The 18,339-nt window shown below is 41.9% G+C and overlaps 1 protein-coding gene across 2 annotated transcripts in view; it reads right to left on the bottom strand.

Annotated features, from left to right (window-relative positions):
- The window catches only part of TMEM131 (transmembrane protein 131), a 125,484-nt gene that overhangs the window by 28,481 nt on the left and 78,664 nt on the right, over window positions 1-18,339 (bottom strand). For both annotated transcript variants that reach the window (XM_053307841.1, XM_053307842.1), the window contains exons 12-24: window positions 17,448-17,556; window positions 16,780-16,888; window positions 15,765-15,918; window positions 15,498-15,668; window positions 14,698-14,808; window positions 14,481-14,615; window positions 12,886-12,990; window positions 11,558-11,644; window positions 1,749-1,901; window positions 1,545-1,620; window positions 1,340-1,457; window positions 738-876; window positions 524-633 (exon numbers count right to left, since the gene is read on the bottom strand). In XM_053307841.1, the coding sequence (XP_053163816.1) occupies window positions 524-633; window positions 738-876; window positions 1,340-1,457; window positions 1,545-1,620; window positions 1,749-1,901; window positions 11,558-11,644; window positions 12,886-12,990; window positions 14,481-14,615; window positions 14,698-14,808; window positions 15,498-15,668; window positions 15,765-15,918; window positions 16,780-16,888; window positions 17,448-17,556 (1,577 nt within the window). The remainder of the gene's footprint in view (window positions 1-523; window positions 634-737; window positions 877-1,339; window positions 1,458-1,544; window positions 1,621-1,748; window positions 1,902-11,557; window positions 11,645-12,885; window positions 12,991-14,480; window positions 14,616-14,697; window positions 14,809-15,497; window positions 15,669-15,764; window positions 15,919-16,779; window positions 16,889-17,447; window positions 17,557-18,339) is intronic.

Raw genomic sequence — 18,339 nt, 5'->3', positions numbered from 1 at the left:
TGTTTATTATAAAACTATGTCAAATCTTGTGCAAGTATTTTTGGAACAGTGCTAACATCTACTTTCCTTCTGCTCATAGTTATTTGTATCTAACTCATAATAAGTGAACCCAAGGAGGAAACTACACGCAACAGAGCAGACCTGTCTTTAAATTGTAGGCCTGCCCCAATCATGTAGAAAGAGAGTGTCTCATTTTAAAGGGCAAGGGGAGCATGCAGGTGAGGTGAGATGAACACCCCACGTTTACCTCCTTGTAGTTCCTACTCTCAGACACTTTCTTCTCTCAGCAGGGTACATGTCTGGTACTAGAACCCAATCCAGAGAAATGCCTGGAGAATGGCACTGTTGATTGAGGTAACTTGCAGGAGGGGACAGGGTTCAGTATCTCTCATGTGTAGGACCCTTTTCTTTTTAAAATTAGAGCACACACGCACACACAGTTTATGTAACTTTGATGAATTCTTAAAGCAGCATGGTTTGGGCAACCAATCCATGAAGAACCTGTACTCTGGCCACCACTTACCGGTCTATTAGCTTATCCACGAAAACTGATGGATTTGAATACAGTGCTATAGGAAGAAACTGAACAAAAACAGGAACATCTGCTGGGTTTTCTAGAAGAATTTCTTCTTCCTGGTAGAACACAATTAAATTCAATTTGTTGTCTCAAAGTAACAATTAAAAGAAAATGTTAAATTTTGATTGGTTAGTACTATATCAACAATGCCAGGACTTACAGATGAGCTATTTGTGTTGGTAAGTGAGAAATCCAAATGATGTGGTGAGCCGAGTAAAGAGGGCCAGGCCAGCTCTGCTGTGATTTTGGATGTCACAGCCTTCTGAAGATCCGTATCCACTTCAAACACAGCACTTAATCTAGACCAGCAATTTAATTCAGCATGGAGAAAGTATTAGCACTCAGGGCAGGGTGGGGTGGGGTGTTAACATTTCATGAAATTCACATGCACATAGGAACAATATGGGCAATTTTACAATTCTGTGCAACAAACCATTTTGAAAAGTGGTTTGAACCAGAATCCAATGGGCCGGTGTCTAGATACAATAAGAATTCACAAGACCAGTTAAACATGCCTAAAATCCCTATTTGTTTAAACACTAAGTTTTGATTTCTTTAAAATCCTTAAAGATAAAGGCAGTTTCTTCCTCTTCAGTTGTGAGAACAACTTGCAGTAAAATGAAGTTACTTCATTCATCTTTTTTTGCACATTACATCCTTCTCGTAGGCAAGTGCTACATATTTGCTGTTTTAACATGCAACTACGATTCCTGAAAAGCCCAGTACCAATTAGAAAGCAATTAGACTTGAAAATGGACTCACTGAGTGCCGGAACGCTCTCTTATTCCAAGCCATTCTTTGAACAAATTATCATGCAAATCCCAGTCTGAATCCCATGCATCTTCTTGCATAGATATACTGTGCTGCAATTTTGATTCAGCTGGAAGAGAAGCAACCATTTCATCCAGATATCCTTTTGGAATATTTAGAATGCTAGAAAGTGGTGTTAAAAATTAAAGTTACTTACATTTACCAAGAAAAGGCAATCCGACATAACAGTGATTTCCACACTGTAAACCAGGGTCAAAATAAACATTTGCTATCTGAAAAATATAAGCAGCAGCAAGACAGAAACACCATTAATAACACAACATTTTCTTGAAACTGTGAAAGTGATCTATGTGCTTAAAATGCATTGCTTAATACAGGGTAAAGTTCACAATGGTTAAACCTTAGATTTTTTCCCTGGCTCCAGATCTTCCTTGTTACTTCTTAATTTCTTGTAATAAAACCGGACATCTTCCGATAATGAACGGATCTGCTGTATTTTTACTTTCTGTGAGAAAGAGCTCATTATGCTTAAGCTCTGATGAACTGTCTTGCCCTAAAAAAAGGAAGGAAATGCTTTAATGTTTTGTGAATGTATCTGTGCATCCACAATGGCAAAGTTCCAATATGTCTCATGGTACATACTAAAACTGCTAACTTGCTCTAGGGATGTGCACGGTCCGGAGCAGTCCGGACCGGCACCGAAGGGGGGCCTTCCTTTTAGGGCGGGGAGGGCTTGCTTACCCCTCCCGCCTCTTTGCCCCCGCCAGAGGCCATATTTAACAGAGTAACGGGGGCGCTGGAAACCAGCCGCCCCTGCCGCCCCGAGCGGATTAGAGGAACTACCGGCGGGTAGATTAGAGGAATTTTCCTGGCGGGTAGACCGGGCCTCCGGCGATCGGTGTGCTTTGTGGCGCGCGCATGCGCGCGCAAAGCCTGCCTCCTTCACTCGCCTGCAGGATTTCAAAGCGAGAGGAGCTCTGTTCGTGAGCTCCTCTCTTTGGTTAAAGCAGCCATCGGGTGAGGACTCGGGCGGGCGGGCAGCTGGGAGGGAGGGCTGGCGGGCGGGCGACAGCGGCAGTTCCTCTAATCCACTCGGGGTGGGGGGGGCGGCAGGGGGGGCTGGTTTCCAGCGCCCCCGTTACTGTTAAATACGGCCTCTGGCGGGGGCAAAGAGGCGGGAGGGGTAAGCAAGCCCTCCCGCCCTTAAAGAAATACCCCCCACCCGGACCCGAACCAGCCCGGTCCCGAACCGGTCCGGCAGTTCGGCCATTCTTTAGAATGGCCTCCGGACCAGTTCGGACACACCCCTAACTTGCTCCGAGTTTAGGAACATCTACAGAACAATATTCTTCTTCAACCTTTCCATTCAGATCTTTCCAACACAGACATGTAGAGAACTGGGAGCACTTAGAAACTTTTTCAATGGTGCAGTTAGAAAAAGCCACCTAATGGCACAGCAGGGAATGACTTGATTAGCAAGCCAGAGGTTGCTGGTTCAAATCCCAGTTGGTACGTTTCCCAAACTATGGGAAACACCTGTATCGGGCAACAGCGATATAGGAAGATGCTGAATGGCATCATCTCATACTGTGCAAGCAATGGCAATGGTAAACCCCTCCTGTATTCTACCAAAGACAACCACAGGGCTCTGTGGTCGCCAGGAGTCAACACTGACTTGACGGCAGACGTTACCTTTTACCTTACAGTTAGGAAAAAGTGTTCCTCCATAGCTCAGCATTATACTCAGAGATCATAAGATGTGATTATATTACTAAACTACATAAAGCCCTGGTCAATTGTGCAGTTTCTTTTAGGGGTGTGCAGAATGTCCTGAGTTGGGATGTTCTGAACTTGGAACAGAATCCCCTTTTTAAAAGCGCAGAATGGAATGACCCTGTTCTGGCTGCCATTTTGGACTCCAAAACTGAGTAAATTGGATGAGCTTTCTGGGTGGAACATTCCAGCTAGAACAGGGGTCGTTCCATTGGAGCGACTGGCTTCCCAGTTGCTCCAACGGAACGTCCTGAGCATTGTGTATTCTGTTCAGAGTCTGCTGTGGACTTGTAATGCAAAATGCATTTTATGTACCCTCCTAGTTTCTTTATTTCAGCACTTAGCAATTGCCACAAATTGACACAGTAACTTAATATTGTATGATCAACACACCACTGGATATTGGATTAGGTATTACTAACTGCCTATCTCCCTAACTCTGCTCACCCCTTCTCCTTTCTAAGTCTAGAGCTGCTCTTCTGACCCTTTCTCTAGCTAGCCCTGAGCTGATTCTGTTATAATACTAACCTTAAGCGAAAACGCCTTTTCGTGAGATTCCAGATTAGCATTACTAATTAATATTCTGTTGCCTTCTTGCCTGCTTAATCGATTTTTATCTTCCTGTACCCTTAAATCCTGAAATAAATCTGATTGTACCATATCTCTATCTTTCTCATTATCTCCCAACCAATACTTCGCACAAATTGATACAACAACAGACTGTTCACTGTAGTCTCTCTAATTCTTCACACAAGACCAAAAGTAGTCTCAGGGTGTTCTACCACTGCTCCAGAACAGTTCTGTTAACAGATCTGGTGGAGAATGCGGGCAGTATATCAGATTCCTTGGATTGGACCGGACGGAAATCTCAAAATATAGTGGGGGAGGCCCTGGAGTGTTGGGGGTTTTAGCTGTACAAACCATCTATGGACCCCAACATTCCAGGATCTCTCTTCCCCCCACTTAATATCTTTCCGTCCGGTCCAATTTAAGGATCCTGACATATCAAAAATTTATCAAAGCTAATAATAAATATTTGTGCAATTTATCACTTATGTCTTTATCACTTAATCTTTGTATCTTTACCATGTAAATGTTGCCATCAAACACATACATTACATGTTTTGATTTTTTGATTGTTTTTAATGTTGTTTTAGAATATTGTTTTAAAAAATTTTAATTGTCATATTTTAAATATCTTGTTTTTGTTTTTAACTAATGTCTTAAACCGCCCAGAGACATAAGTTTTGGGTGGTATAAAAATATGTTAGTTAGTTAGTTAGTTAGTTAGTTAGTTAAATAAATAAATAAAATTAGAGAAAGTTGTCTATTGTAAGGACTTGAAAAGCAAGTGTAATTGGCTATATATAGGGGAAAATAGTATTCTAAGTGGTATAAGATTAACTTGTAATAGTGTTATTGAGAACAGTCAAGTTTGTCACAAAAATTCGGTGGAGAAAGTACCAAATAAACATTGTTTGATATGATTTTAGAAATGTGAGTACAAGTTCATTCGTGTGTGTGTGTATATATATACAGTGGGTATAGGAAAGAATCATCCCCTTTGATAGACCTTAAATTCTGGTTCCCTTACATCCTGAAATGAAAACACAAAGAAAATTCCCTTCACCAGCTGTACTTATCCAATGCAACCTATAACATCCAACTGAAAAACATCACAATTACAGTCCAGAAAAAGTGTCAGAAATAAAAAACAAGAATTACTGAGATTGAAAAAGGATCACCCCCCCAATGTCAATATTTTGTTGAACCACCTTTTGCTTTAATAACAGCCTTGAGTCTGTTGGGAGGTCTAGAGCAGGCATTCTCAACGTTGGGTCCCCAGATGTTATTGGAATTCAACTCTCATAATCTCCAGTCCCAGTGGCCTTTGGTTGGGGACTATGGGAATTGAAGTCCAATAACAATTGGGGCCCCAACGTCGAGAATCCCTGGTCTAGAGTCTCTACCCCTTGGTCTGAAAGGTACAAAAGGGCTGAAAGAGCCTTCATGGCTGGCGTTTACTATCCCTGGTGCTGCCTTCCTCTTGTGCTTAGTTTTGACCAGTACTTCCTTAAGGGCTTCATCGCCACATTGTTTGGATACAGTATATGGTAGCGATGTGCACAGAACCAGTGGGGGCTGGTTCAACACTGGGGGATGATAACATTAAGGGCGGGGGAGGGTGCAACTGATGTGTGTTCATCCATGACGTGCGCAGGTGCATCGAGTACTTCTGGTAAGGGGGGCAATGGTGAGGCAGGGAGGTATGCTGCCACCCCAATAGACTTTTAGGAAACCGAGTCCCAGCGGGGGAAATGCTGGCGGGGGAGAGGGAGTGCACCCTCCCCCACTCTTAAAGGCAGACACACACTCCCGGTGTCAAACCTTCGAACCCGGCAGTGTTCAAACCTGTTCAGAGGCCTGTAAAAGGGCCTTCAAACAGGTTTGTGTACATCCCTAGTATATGGTACTGTAGCAGTCAGGATAATGCGTGAGACTGAGTCTACTTGCCAGTGTTTAAGCCACAAGTTTATCCTTGCTACAATCATAGAGGCCATGAAACGTGAAGAGAATCTGATTGAATCCAACGTGGCATCAGCTATGAAAGTCTGTGCTTTTTTATTTTTTATTTTCAAGAATGTTTGCTTTTGACAAGTAAGATCTGAAGGAGGACACTGGAGTAGCTCATCCACCCAGAGCAGTCTTGGACGTACCATGATGGAGGTGGCAGTAGAGGTGTGTACTGATAGGGAAGCTGCCTCGTCCCCTTTAAGGCTGACTCCATCAGCTTTTCGTTGGGGTATCTGATGGAGGTGTCCCCATCCTGTGGTAGAATGGCACCGGACAACAGAGTTGTCATGGGAGTGTCCTGAAACATGTCTGCAGCTTCTTGAGTAAGACTATAAAATTATTAACAAGGTGAGCAGGCTTCCTATTTGCTGCTGGTGCTTTCCATTCCTGTTTATCCATATCCATAAAACAATCCAGAAACCGGAAGAGAAGGTCATGTTTGGGCATTGAGAAGACCAGTGTTTCCCATGATGGTGGCAGGCTTTTCTGGGCAGCTGTTTGCCGGAGCCCAAGAACATGGATGACTTTGTTGAATAGCTATGTGAATTCTAGTATGAAAAGGCAGAAAGACTTGGGGAATGATTCAGGACTTCATCTGATTCAGAACTGGTCATCTGACTTGTGGGCCCTCCGTCCCGGAGATTCCCCGGGACCACATCTGCAATTTCCACATTAAGAATGGGTCTCTGGTTTGGTGGATCAGATCAGGCCCTCTAAGGTGTGGCTCTGGAGAGTCACAGACCAAAATGACTGAGAAGTTAGTGGAGAGCTTTGAAGCCCGTACGCATTACTCCATTTCCTCAACTTTTTTGCCTTTTTATTTCTATAGAATTTCTTATGCTTGGGTGTTTCCCAATGTTTCTCTTTGCTTTTTTTTTTTTTTTTTTTTAAGAAGAGCTGGATAAAGTAGAGGAGGAGGACGAGAAATCTCTGTCCCACTTTTTAGAGCCTTTATAGAGGGCTTGTGCTGGTGCAGTAACTTATCAATCATCCCCGGAACACAGCCTGCCAGGCTGGTGAAACTTCCCAGGGAGAGCAGTTATAGGGGCATTTGGCAGGGAGAGTAGGTTAGAAGGGATGGGGTGGGTGGGTGAGAAGGCCCACGTCTCACCGGTGTGAGACTGAATCAGGTGTTCAGGAGGCGGATGAAGCTATGTCTGTGAAACGGCGAGTATCCGGAAGAGCCGTTTGACTTGTGAAGTTTGCATTCCTCCCTGGGGGCATGCAGTGGGCTTAATCGTTGATTGATGACATCTAATTTATTGAAGCTATGCTCGACTGGTTCTCTGCAATTTGCGTGTTTGCCATTTGAAACTTTTACTCCTGTGTGGATGTTATTGAGCATTTCTCAAACAAGCCAACACCCCCTTTTTTTGCCCTGCTCAGCTACATCTTTACATGTTCAGTGGGTATTCTCCTGAAAGGGCATAAGGGGGTTAAGCCTGAGACTGGTGACTTCTACACCCCATTGAGGCTACGTTTGATGTTGCTTTTTTGTAATTTGGAACTTCCACTACTGCATGGACAACATTGAACCTTGCCCACTTCATTTAGCAGCCCTATTTTTGCCTTGTTCAGTCACACCTCCTCTGGAAATCTCTGACTGGCATTGTACATGTTAATATTTTTGTATAATGTGATGGCTTGAGTATTATTGTACATATCATTCTTGTCTCATGTTGAAGTGTTGTGTTTGGTTTAATGATTTATTGTTCATTAGTGTCAGCAATTAGATATTATTTAACTATTGGTCAATTGTTTGTCAATATACATCTTCACTGTTTGGCTGCTTTATACTATTCTTATATATGTTTGCCTTAGTCAGGGTGGGATTTCCCACCTCCCCTCTTTTTTGCTTGATAGGTGTTGCAGGCAGTCATACTCAGCACTACGGTGTTGGGGAAGGCTGTTAGCAATGCGTCCGTTGTTGGCAGAAGGTGTGATGGGCTGTTGATCTCAAAAGGTGCTGCTTCTGGGCCTCCACCTGTTTATAACACTGGCCCTGGTTATTTTTTTGTGGATAGTGTCTCTTAGAATAAGGTGGTAAGTTTTCTGGAAATCCCTGTGGTCCTGCTGTCTGAAGCAGGAGAGTGGACGGATGTAAGGCTTGGATTTGGCCACATAAAAGAGGAAGAAGAAGTTGAAGTAAACGTTTTTACAGTGAACTTTGATTTTTTAAGCATCTGTCTGTCCTGAGAACAAACCTTTTCCATCGAATGAGAGGCCTTTGATTCTGTCTTTCATGTCTACTTGCAAAGCTGCTGAATGTAACCAAGCATGGCGTCTCAAAGTAATAGATGCACTCATGGCTCTAGAATCTGATTCCACCAGGTGTTTTGCGGTACTCAATTGCTAACGTGTCAAGTCTGCAAATGTTTATAATGTCTTCTTGAAGCGAGCCTTGAATTCTACTGGTGAGAGAGAATCCAAATCCTGTCCTAAGGTGTCCCAAAGGCAATAATTGTACTTAGCCATGCAGGCTGAATATACAGTTGGCTATTTTCACTGATAAGCATGCCATCGAATATATATTTGATGCCTAGCACATTTAATTTCCTTCCCTCTTTATCTGCAGGAGTAATGTGGCACCTATCCAACCAAGAAGTAGCACAGTCTATTACGAGGGAGTTTGGTACAGTATATTTCAGCAGGTACGTGTTATCCTGTTCTTTCACTCTATATAGGCCTTCTAGTCTTTTAGAAGAAGGATGGAAGTATGTGGAACTTCCCAAGCACATTGAGTTGCCTTGGAAATTACTGGCAAGAGAGGCGACAGGCTGTGCAGACAAGGACTTTGCCATAAAACTGTATACTAGGTCATCAATTGTGGTCAACTGTGATTTTAGATCAAGACCCAGTGCAGAAGACATTACCTTGAGTTGGACATGATAAGCCTTCATTTCCTCAGTAGGGAATACATGTGAAGGCATTGCCACATCAGAGAATGGGTCAGGGTCGGTAGACTCTGTGCTGGATTCAAAATCTGATGAACCACAGTGACTCTCACCCGAATGTACTGGGGAGGAATGTTACTGATGTGTCCTTAAGGAAGATGTTGGAGGCCTAGGAATTGTGGGCTCCCAAGGGTCGGTCTGCATAGCTGTCGATAAAACTTGCGTCTCCTTGGTTTGGGTCTGTTTTGCAACCTGTACAGGTTTTGGTGGGGGAGAAGATTCAGCCAGGGTCAGTGTGGCTGCAGCTACTGTCATCACAACTTTGCTTGGTACTAGAGGAGGAGCATCCCCCTGCCCACCAGCCAGCGTGCACACTGGAAGAGAATAAGCTTTGGCCAAAGGCTTGTTTTTATTGAACCCTGAAGACCTCCATGACCTATCTTCATCATAGCCATAAGCCACTCATGGAAAAGATTGGCTAAGGACACTTGCTTGCTTAGCAGTAAGGATGTACAAGGAACCAGGCAGGGGAAGTTTGAAGGGGGGGATTGACTTTAAGGGCAGGGGAGGATACACTTATCCCTCCTTCCACTTTCCCCCTGCCGGTGCTCCACTTGCAAAGGGACCATCAGGGTGGGAGCGCACCTTTCTACTACCTCCTCAGTCCTTACATCACCAGAAGTACCTGCTGTGTGTGAGGCCTCCAAAACCGGTTCCGTGCACATCCCTACCCAGCAGGTGAAATGCCATAAGAGAATCCACACATGTGCCAAGACAACAAAGTGGCCAATTGTGCTGCTGTGAATGCAAAGGGCACTTGTTGATTTGTATGAGCCGCTGTTGAATAGGCAGTATCTAGAGGCAGAGAACACGCCCCTCTCTTCTCTGAATGTGGAAAACCCCTAAAAGTTTTCCTAAAAGAAGGGGTTGTAGTGTTGGACTCCAATACAGACAACAGGGATTGTGCAGATTTGCGATCCAACATGCTCACTTCCTCAACACCAGGAGAGTCCTCTTCAACCTTGAAAGTAACCAGCACTCGGTATCAAGGAGTTACAGTATCTGTTAAAACTGGTGTGTTCCATGTCAAGGTCAACTGTTTTGCCTTTGGCATCGATGGACTTCAACGGCATCGCTGCCGGGGACAAAGAAACCACTCTCGATATTGGTGCAGACTTAAGATGCCGATGGGATACACGCTGCAGCGTCAATGATCTCAATCCAGAGAGTGATGCACTTCCCCCAGACACAGCAAACATAAGTCATGGCAGTTTTCTGAGGGTAACTTCACTTTGCATTTAGAGTAGTGTTTAAAAGTCTTTTTATCCATTTTCTTTTCTAAATGTTTAGGGTCATCCATTGCCATTCCATTTTCAAAACCAAAATATAAGTCCAGTCTTTCACCTCAAATAGTTCATTATACAAAATACGTAGTTTAAGACAGTCCAAGCATCAAAACAGCCAATAAAACTGTTTTTAAAAATATAGAACTCACCAAGATCAAGGAACCAGAACGAGGAGCTGCAGTGACCAAGGAACCGATTGCTACAGCAGTAGCATAGGAACCGAAGTTCTGGCGTTTCCTCTCACCTTAAATAGCCACATGGTCACGTGGGGTGAGGTGCAAGCGCCGAGAGGAGCTATGGTACTCCTCACCGACAGGCTTCAGAGCAGGCACAGAACCAGTTCTAATGGATTCAATGGATCACACCCCAGATCTTTCAATTTTCTTTAAAATGACTTTATCTAAACTGCACTGTTTTATTTGTAGGAATGCTATTGTTAACAAACCAATATTAATAGTATTGTTAATGAGGGAGTGTTCAGAAAAAGTGAGTTTCTTTTGTTTCTAGTCTAGATAAGGCTGACTGCAGGAAGACTTTCCAATTCCAGGCAATAAAAGGTTAATTTTTATTTATTATGGTGTGGTTGTTTTACTTATTTTCAACTCGCAAAATTCCAGACATATCCAGATACTCCACACTGCAGCAGTTTACAGATCAATCTCTAGCACAACATTATTTATTGTTTGACATACTTATGACATTTAAAAGCTTAAATGCCTTAGTTATATTTTTAAAGGAAATGTTATTTGCTAAGCTGCATGTAGTTCATTATATGACTTTAACACAGTAAAGCCAGTTTAAATATGATACAAAAATAAAAATACTGTCTATATTTCAATTTTCTTCAACAAAAACAACCACCAACCCCCCACCCCACCAACCCCCCACACAGGTTTTTTCCCACGGCTTCAAAGTTTCTGGAAATTTTATATCTCTAAAGGTAGAGTGTGCCGTCAAGGCAATTTCGACTCCTGGGCGCCCACAGAGCCCTGTGGTTTTCTTTGGAAGAATATAGGAGGGGTTTCCCATTGCCTCCTCCCACGCAGTTTGAGATGATGCCTTTCAGCATCTTCCTATATCGCTGCTGCCCAATATAGTACCAGCGGGGATTCAAACTGGCAACCTTTAGCTTGCTAGTCAAGCATTTTCCCGCGGCACCACTTAAGGTGGTACTACCAGCTAAATTCAAGATAGGTGACAGAGCACATGTTTTATTTCTCTGAGGAGGCAGTATGAAATATCCAATTTCATTCTTCAAAACTGATTAACCACAATTTGACTTTGATGTACAGATTTCAGGCATCTCTAGTTATAGACGATCCTCTGAGAGAAGGAAATACTGTACGCTGAGGTAACCACTACATGATCTCAACTATTCTAATTTGTCAAGTTGTACTAAGTGGCAACTACAAAACACTTTGTAACTATACCAATGCCTTTTTGCACATAGAACTGCAGCATATCACACAGCAGCCAGTCTCCTTAGGAAAAACAACACATGTCTCATGTTTCAATAGCAGTTGTTCAAGGAGTCAAGTCATTTGAAGCACTGCTAGAGTTAACATGTACTTGTTCTTAGCACTAAGATTCTATTGGAAATTTCTCCAGATAAGTTCTCTTACCGGGAAGGAAGGTGGAAGAAGAATGTGTTTGGGGGAGCAATTCAGTGAGCCCACAGCAATTATAGCCTTCACAGGAATTGTTAAGATCTGTGGAAAGGAGGAGAAAATGCACTTTAAATACAGTATAAGTTGACTCTTGGCTATAGATTTTTAATTCAGTTTTTAAATTCCATTTTTGCTACTAGTGCGCGCACACAAACCCTTTGGGTTTTTAAAATCAGTTTTAAGAGTAAGGATGGTTTTTAAAATCAGTTACAGATCAGTATAGAAGTTTGAGTTAATGTTAGCATTACGATAAGAAACCCCCTCAAACTTTTCTGTTATAAAAGTAACAAAATGGTTATCAGCAACCTCTGCCAGTACACACTGAAGAGGTCTGTGTACTGATGATACACACAGAAATATGTACCTTTAGTGCTGGCAATTACTACTAAAGAAATAAACTGCCTGCTTTTAATAACTAGATTCTTCTTTCAAGAAAAACAGACCAATAAAAAACCTAACCATTCTGACATACAGTGTGTGTGTGTGTGCGCGCACGCATGCGTGTGCACATGTGGGGAGAGTGGGGTGCACATCTGAATTACGTATCAAGAAGATTCATATCCTGGTATGCCATATAAATTGTGTATTACCAGCACTTAGTTCTTAGCAAGTAAGGATGGTAGATATACCTAATTAAAATAACCAAAGAGCTTCGGATTAGGGATGGGCCCGGACCGGTCTGGACCTGGGTGGTCCGGATTGGGGGTGGGGGGTCGCTTTAAGAGCGGCAGGAGGGTTTACTTACCCCTCCCGCCACTTCCCGCGGTGGCGCCGTAATTAGTAGAGTAATTGGGGCGGCAGGATACCTCCCTGCCGCCCCTTCCCCTCTGCAGCTCTGCAAAGCTCCCAGTAATGCTTTGCGCACGTGCACGTCAGTGACGTGAAGCGCGCGCACAATGTGTGCGCGTGCAAAGCATTACTGGGAGCTTTGAGAGCCGCAGCGAGGAAGGGGTGGCAGGGAGGTATCCTGCAGCCCCAATTACTCTACTAATTACGGGCACCACAGCGGAAAGCGGTGGGAGGGGTAAGTAAACCCTCCCGCCGCTCTTAAAGCGACCCCCCACCGCAGTGTGGCGGTTCCGTGCACACCCCTCATTCGGATTTTGAAGCTTCTTGAAAGGTTGCATGTGTATTCATCCCCAATCACACTGACAAGCCTCAAATATGTATACAAACAGCAGACACAACAGAACAGCTATTGGCCAGATGTTTCGTTATTTCTTTAGTTTGCTGCCTTTCTATTTCTACAAGTCACTTTCAGGACCAATAAAATGTATAAATACCTCATAATCTGTTGTGATTTGTATGGCCCCATCATGAATACCTTCAAGTTCTTTTGATAATAATCTTACTCTGTATACAGAGTATGAACCAGGCATCAGTGTTACCTGTAACAAAGAAATAAATATTTCTTTCATCTTACTTTCTCTCCAATATATAAAAAACACCAAAAAACTAATAAACTGCAGTTATTTGAAAACTTTCGTACTGAAAAGCACAGAACAATGTTTTTATCTATCACAGGGTTTCTTAACCTTGGGCCCCCATAAGTTGTTGAACTGCAACTCCCATCTTCTCCAGATATGGCCTTTGTGGCTGAGGATGACGGGAGTTGTAGTCCAAAACATCTGGGGGCCCAAGGTTAAGAAACCCTGGTCTATCATTTAGATCAGGGGCCACAAATTTTGTTGTGGCTTATTAAAGTCAGTATTTGTACTGACCCATCCCTTCCTGGCATCCTGTGGCATGCACGAACTTGGGTAACAGAGACACATTTGCTCTTGTGCTGGACTTCTATAGGAGGTGCAAGCAGCATCTTGCTGCCTCCTCCAAAACCCAAAACTAGGAGAGAAACTATCCCTAATTCCCCCCATGTAGAATTGAGCGGCCTCACTGCTGCTGCCTCTTGCAAAACTCCAATGATAAGGAAAAGAAGACACCCCTCCTTTCCCCTCTGAAGTTTTCCATGGAGAAAAGGGTAGCTGCTTCTCTTTTCCAAAGTGCTGCTGGCAACTTTGTGGAAAAGCCCGACCTGCAGAGGGAAACCACCTTCTCTTTCTTCCCTGTTCTCTGTGGAGCGGGAAAAGGTAGCGTCTCTCTCTTCTCATTAACTTTTTGCAGGAGGCAAAAGGAGATCTTCTACAGAAGATCAATTCAAAAGTACAGTACTTCTCCTTTCTTTCCCCACTCTCTGAAGGAAGAGGGGGGCATTTTCTCTCCTGTGAGTTGCACTTTTGTCAAATGCACCAGTCATGCCTCATTACAGCCTTTGCAAAAATCCAACAGGAACGGAGTGACTACCTCTTCTTTCCTCCATGAATAAGAAGAGGGTGGGGTGGGGTTTCTTTTCCTTCCAGTGGGTGGGTTTTTGCAAGAGGTGGCAGAAGCATCTTCCACTTGTGTTATTTGCAAAGGTCAACTTGCAAGAGAAATGCTGCCTCTCTTTTTCTCCACAGGGGATGGGGAAGAAAGGAGACGTAGCCTCCCTCCCATGAGCAGGAAATCTGCTAGAAGCCCAGGGTTGATTGCTGGCAGGGGAGGGCACTCACTGTTGGCAAGGAGATGAGGGGTTTAGAGAAATCTCATTCAGACAGCATTTTTCAAAGTGTAAATTATTCTGTGATCTTTACTTTCGTCCATTAATTTCTCAAAGAGACAGATCACAGTTGTTCACTTTTTACAGATGGAGAAGTCAAGGTTACTAAATGCTTCACATTTTACCAAATAAAATAAAATAAAAATCAGATCTGAAATAGATATAATACAAACAATTGTGCTGTTTTCCATCTTAGTTTAATTTAGCAAAATATTATGTACCTTTTATCTATAAGCTACAAACAACTGCAACAAACAGCATAAAGAAAAGTGTGTTACTTACTGAAGTTTGATCCAATGCACTGGCTTTTTCTAAGTCTGGAAGACTTGCAATAATTGTAGTTCTGTTGCCTTTTTCAGCAGCTAGGAGTTCTACGGTCAAGCCATCTCCTATCACATGCCAGCTTTTTATAGCCAGCTTGAAAATGATAGAATGGTTTTAGTAATCAAATGGACTGCCATTTAAGAACAGACATAAAAATGTTTCGGGTTTTTTTTACCTGAATTGGATTGCTGTTAACAATTGCAAACAGAATGCTACTCGTTTCTGTAGCACTCAGTATGCCAAAATCTATTATCCGTTCCTCGGATTTTGGAGGCAATACAAAATACTAGAAAAACAGAAGAGCATTACATGTATTAATTAGAGGTCTGCTCATATACCCGTTATAATTGACAACAACAGTAGTGGGCCCTCTCTGGGCACTCATGCAGATCCTCTAGAATACAGCCATCAGCATGAGGACAGGCAGAATTCACATGTGACATGTAGGTGTCCAGCAATTAGTCGCAGAGTACTAAAACAAATTTCTAAAAGCACTTGTGTCTTTTATCCATATTTAAAAGGTAGAAGCTACCCTACCATGAGAAAGAGTAAGATACCTCATTTCAATACGTTAATTTTTATCCAAAAAATATATTTTGGAGTCAAAGGCAAGTGAATTAGCAATCCCAAACACATACATATTCCATTCTATAATTATTTCCTAGAAGACATAGGGCTGCTTTAAAAAATGCATTCTAAGATTGAAGCAGAAAGAGGATCCTTCTTACCACCTTCAAAAGCACTGAACTACATGTTTCCAAACCAGATTTTTTATCTTTTACATTTAAGATTCTGGTTTGGATTCAAGGCAACTGAAAGATCTTAGGTTCAGGTTAATGGGAAAACCCTCTGAACAATCTGAGTTTGGCTTGACTTCCTGCTGAGCACACATTACGTAGAAATACAAAGAAACGCCATCAAAAATATTTTACTTAAAAAAACTGGGGGAAGGGTCTTAAAGAGCAAGATACTTACATCTAGAAATCCTGTGTATGCTCTCACAGGTAGATGAAATTTGGAGGCATTGGTAATGAGCAAAATATTGTTATCAATATGAAGAGATGACAAGGAAGCCACAAAATAAAGTGTGAAAATATATCTGGATTCATTGGCTGGAATTAAAACTGGTTTGCTGAAGTTGTGTACCTAGTTTAATGAATAAATATGATCCAAGTTAACAGTGAATACGATTTGTGCAAAATTTAATAGCAATGCAAAAGTGTCAAACATATTTTGACTTACTTTAAATATTGCTTTGATTTCTTCTGGTAGTGTTATATCATGAATGAGGACTGCAAAACTAAATGTGTTTGTGAAATAGATTGGTCTTTCCACAGAGTCTGCTGGACTATCACGGATATGAAATAATGTGGCCGCATGATCAAATCCTAAGTATCTATTTCAAGTAGGAAAATAATCAAGTGGTGATTTGCAGAATCTTCCATAATAATTAAAAAACATCCAAAATGCACATCAACTCCTCCCCCACAAAACTGGCTAGGTAATGCCATAGCAGACTAAGTTTTAATTCAGGCCATTTATCCAATTGCATAAGGAGCACCTTTGTTTACCTAAGGTCAAGAATGGCAGGCCAGAGGTCCTTCCCTGAGTTCAGATATTAGCAAGAAAGAATTTATTCAACAGAACACATTCTCTCCTTCTGCCCCATTGACATATCTTGCAAAGATGAGAAATACAGTTCATTCATCCAAATATATAATTACTTCCTGAAATGCTTAGAACCCAGAACTGATATATTTAATTGAATTAAGTCAGCACTGGACTGGTCCCATTCAGTAGTAAATTAGTCTGAAACCAAAAACATTTTACTCTACTCAAAGCAAGTTACAGTCAGCACTATAAACCTGGAAGGCTAGAATATATAGCCTTACAAATGCAAAAGCAATCAGACAAATGGGAAAGCCATTAGCCACCCAGTACTACTCTTTGCATCACTGCCACCTGTGGCAAATAAAAGTGCTTCCAGGCTACTCTCGGTCATGGGGCAATGCACAGCCTCATTTTAAACACCAGGATATGCTATGAAGAGAGTTTAGGCTCTCTGGCTCTCCACAAATCCTGTGCAATCTCCATGGAACAGCCCTGCATAAAGACAAGATATTCCAACTCTCGTGACCCTGTTTGGAAGCATTTCTGCTTGCTACAGGCAAGTGGCTTGTTACATTCCTCTAGAAATTATAGACAAGTTTATAAATGTAAGGCAAGCATGCTTAAATGCATTCCAATGCAATCTTACCCATCTAATACTTCTGCTTGATATGGAATTTCAAGTTTTGAGTAACTCTTCTCTTTTGCTTTAACTGTTATTTTTCCTGAAAATTGTGAGGGTCGTTTTGCTTTTGATGCTATGCATGTGAATGAAAGCAAGCAGTGTTACCATATGTATCCATGAAATTAACACACCATTATTTCACTCTACTGAGATTGTTAAAGCTTTAGCTGATCAAGAACTCTCGTAATCCACTATTTAGTTCTAAAACTTCTGCATCAATGCCCCTTAAATACATTAACTATTTGTTGAACCTAAGATGAGAAGTACAGCTACACCCCTTCACCTTTTTAGCCAAAGAAAAGTATCAGTCTTCAGCAGAATAGATACTCTCACTGCCCTGGCTCTGTGGGGGCACTGGATAACATAGTTAAACCAGTTGGCGCATCACAGAATTCATAAAAACCAGAGCCACAGAAAATCAAGGGAACCTTTGCTTTACAACAATATGCATCCCTGTCAGCATAATTTCAGATAATCCAACTATTTTAAAAAGTATATGCACCCCAGAATTATTAGCAATGCATACAAACAGACAGAAAGCAACCCATCCACTTGAACAGCATGTCATTTCTAAAACAGATTTTAATTTTCCTACCACTGAAGATATTTGGATAGGGAGCACCACCACTTACCATCAAAGCTAATACTTGCAACTTTTGTATATTTGCTTTCAGAAGCTCGCAATGTAATTGGCTTGAAATGTACTGTGATAGCGTCATTCTGTGGTGTGGGTCTAACACTCTAGAAAAGATAAACAAAAGTGTTACCTAGCTCAACATCTATCACAAGCAAGGCTTTAATTGGTAGGTTTTCTTTTAAAACACACATTGAAAAACTTCTGAAACTTATTGCAAGAGTTACGACAGTGTGGAAATTTGCAATTAGAACTCAGTCATTTGCTAGAAATAATAGGTTCCTTTTAAAAATATCATTCATCAGAGGCACACACCTAACTGCACAATTCCAACAAGTTTACTAAGCCTATTCCATGTTACTTTTTCAATTCCAGTTTGTTTTTTTACTAGAAGCAGCAGCTGTTTTCTGTTTCTGCAGGATGTCTATAGCCATCTGAGCGCAGCTAGCTGCTTCTAGAATAATCACAACCATTCAAGTTACTTGTATTAATAATCCACAAGAAGGAATTCTGCTATACATTTATTTTTGATTGTACAGAAGTGGCACTTGAAGTTGTTACTGCAATTAATCACATACAATTATATAGTTTGGAGACCCCTGTACACAATGAAAGAAAATCCACATCACTCACCATATTTAAATTTTGTTTTCACCCCACCCCCACCGCCCTGATGTATTCTCACAATACATCAGAAAGAAGTTCTGGTAAGAACTAATCTGCCAACTTTCCTTTAACTATAATTTTAATGGATAATTACTATCTTTGTGAGTTAGCCCACTTGCACCTCCAACATTCATGCATTCACTATCTTGATATGGGGTGGATGACATCACAAACTACGTCCCTACAGCTGCACTAAATTTGGTCCAAATCAGTCCAGGCATTGT

This window comes from Hemicordylus capensis, chromosome 3 (assembly GCF_027244095.1).
Source record: "Hemicordylus capensis ecotype Gifberg chromosome 3, rHemCap1.1.pri, whole genome shotgun sequence".
Classification (NCBI taxonomy): Eukaryota; Metazoa; Chordata; class Lepidosauria; order Squamata; family Cordylidae; genus Hemicordylus; species Hemicordylus capensis.
Note: the sequence above shows the minus strand (reverse complement) of the source record. Positions and strands in the feature narration are given on the sequence as shown.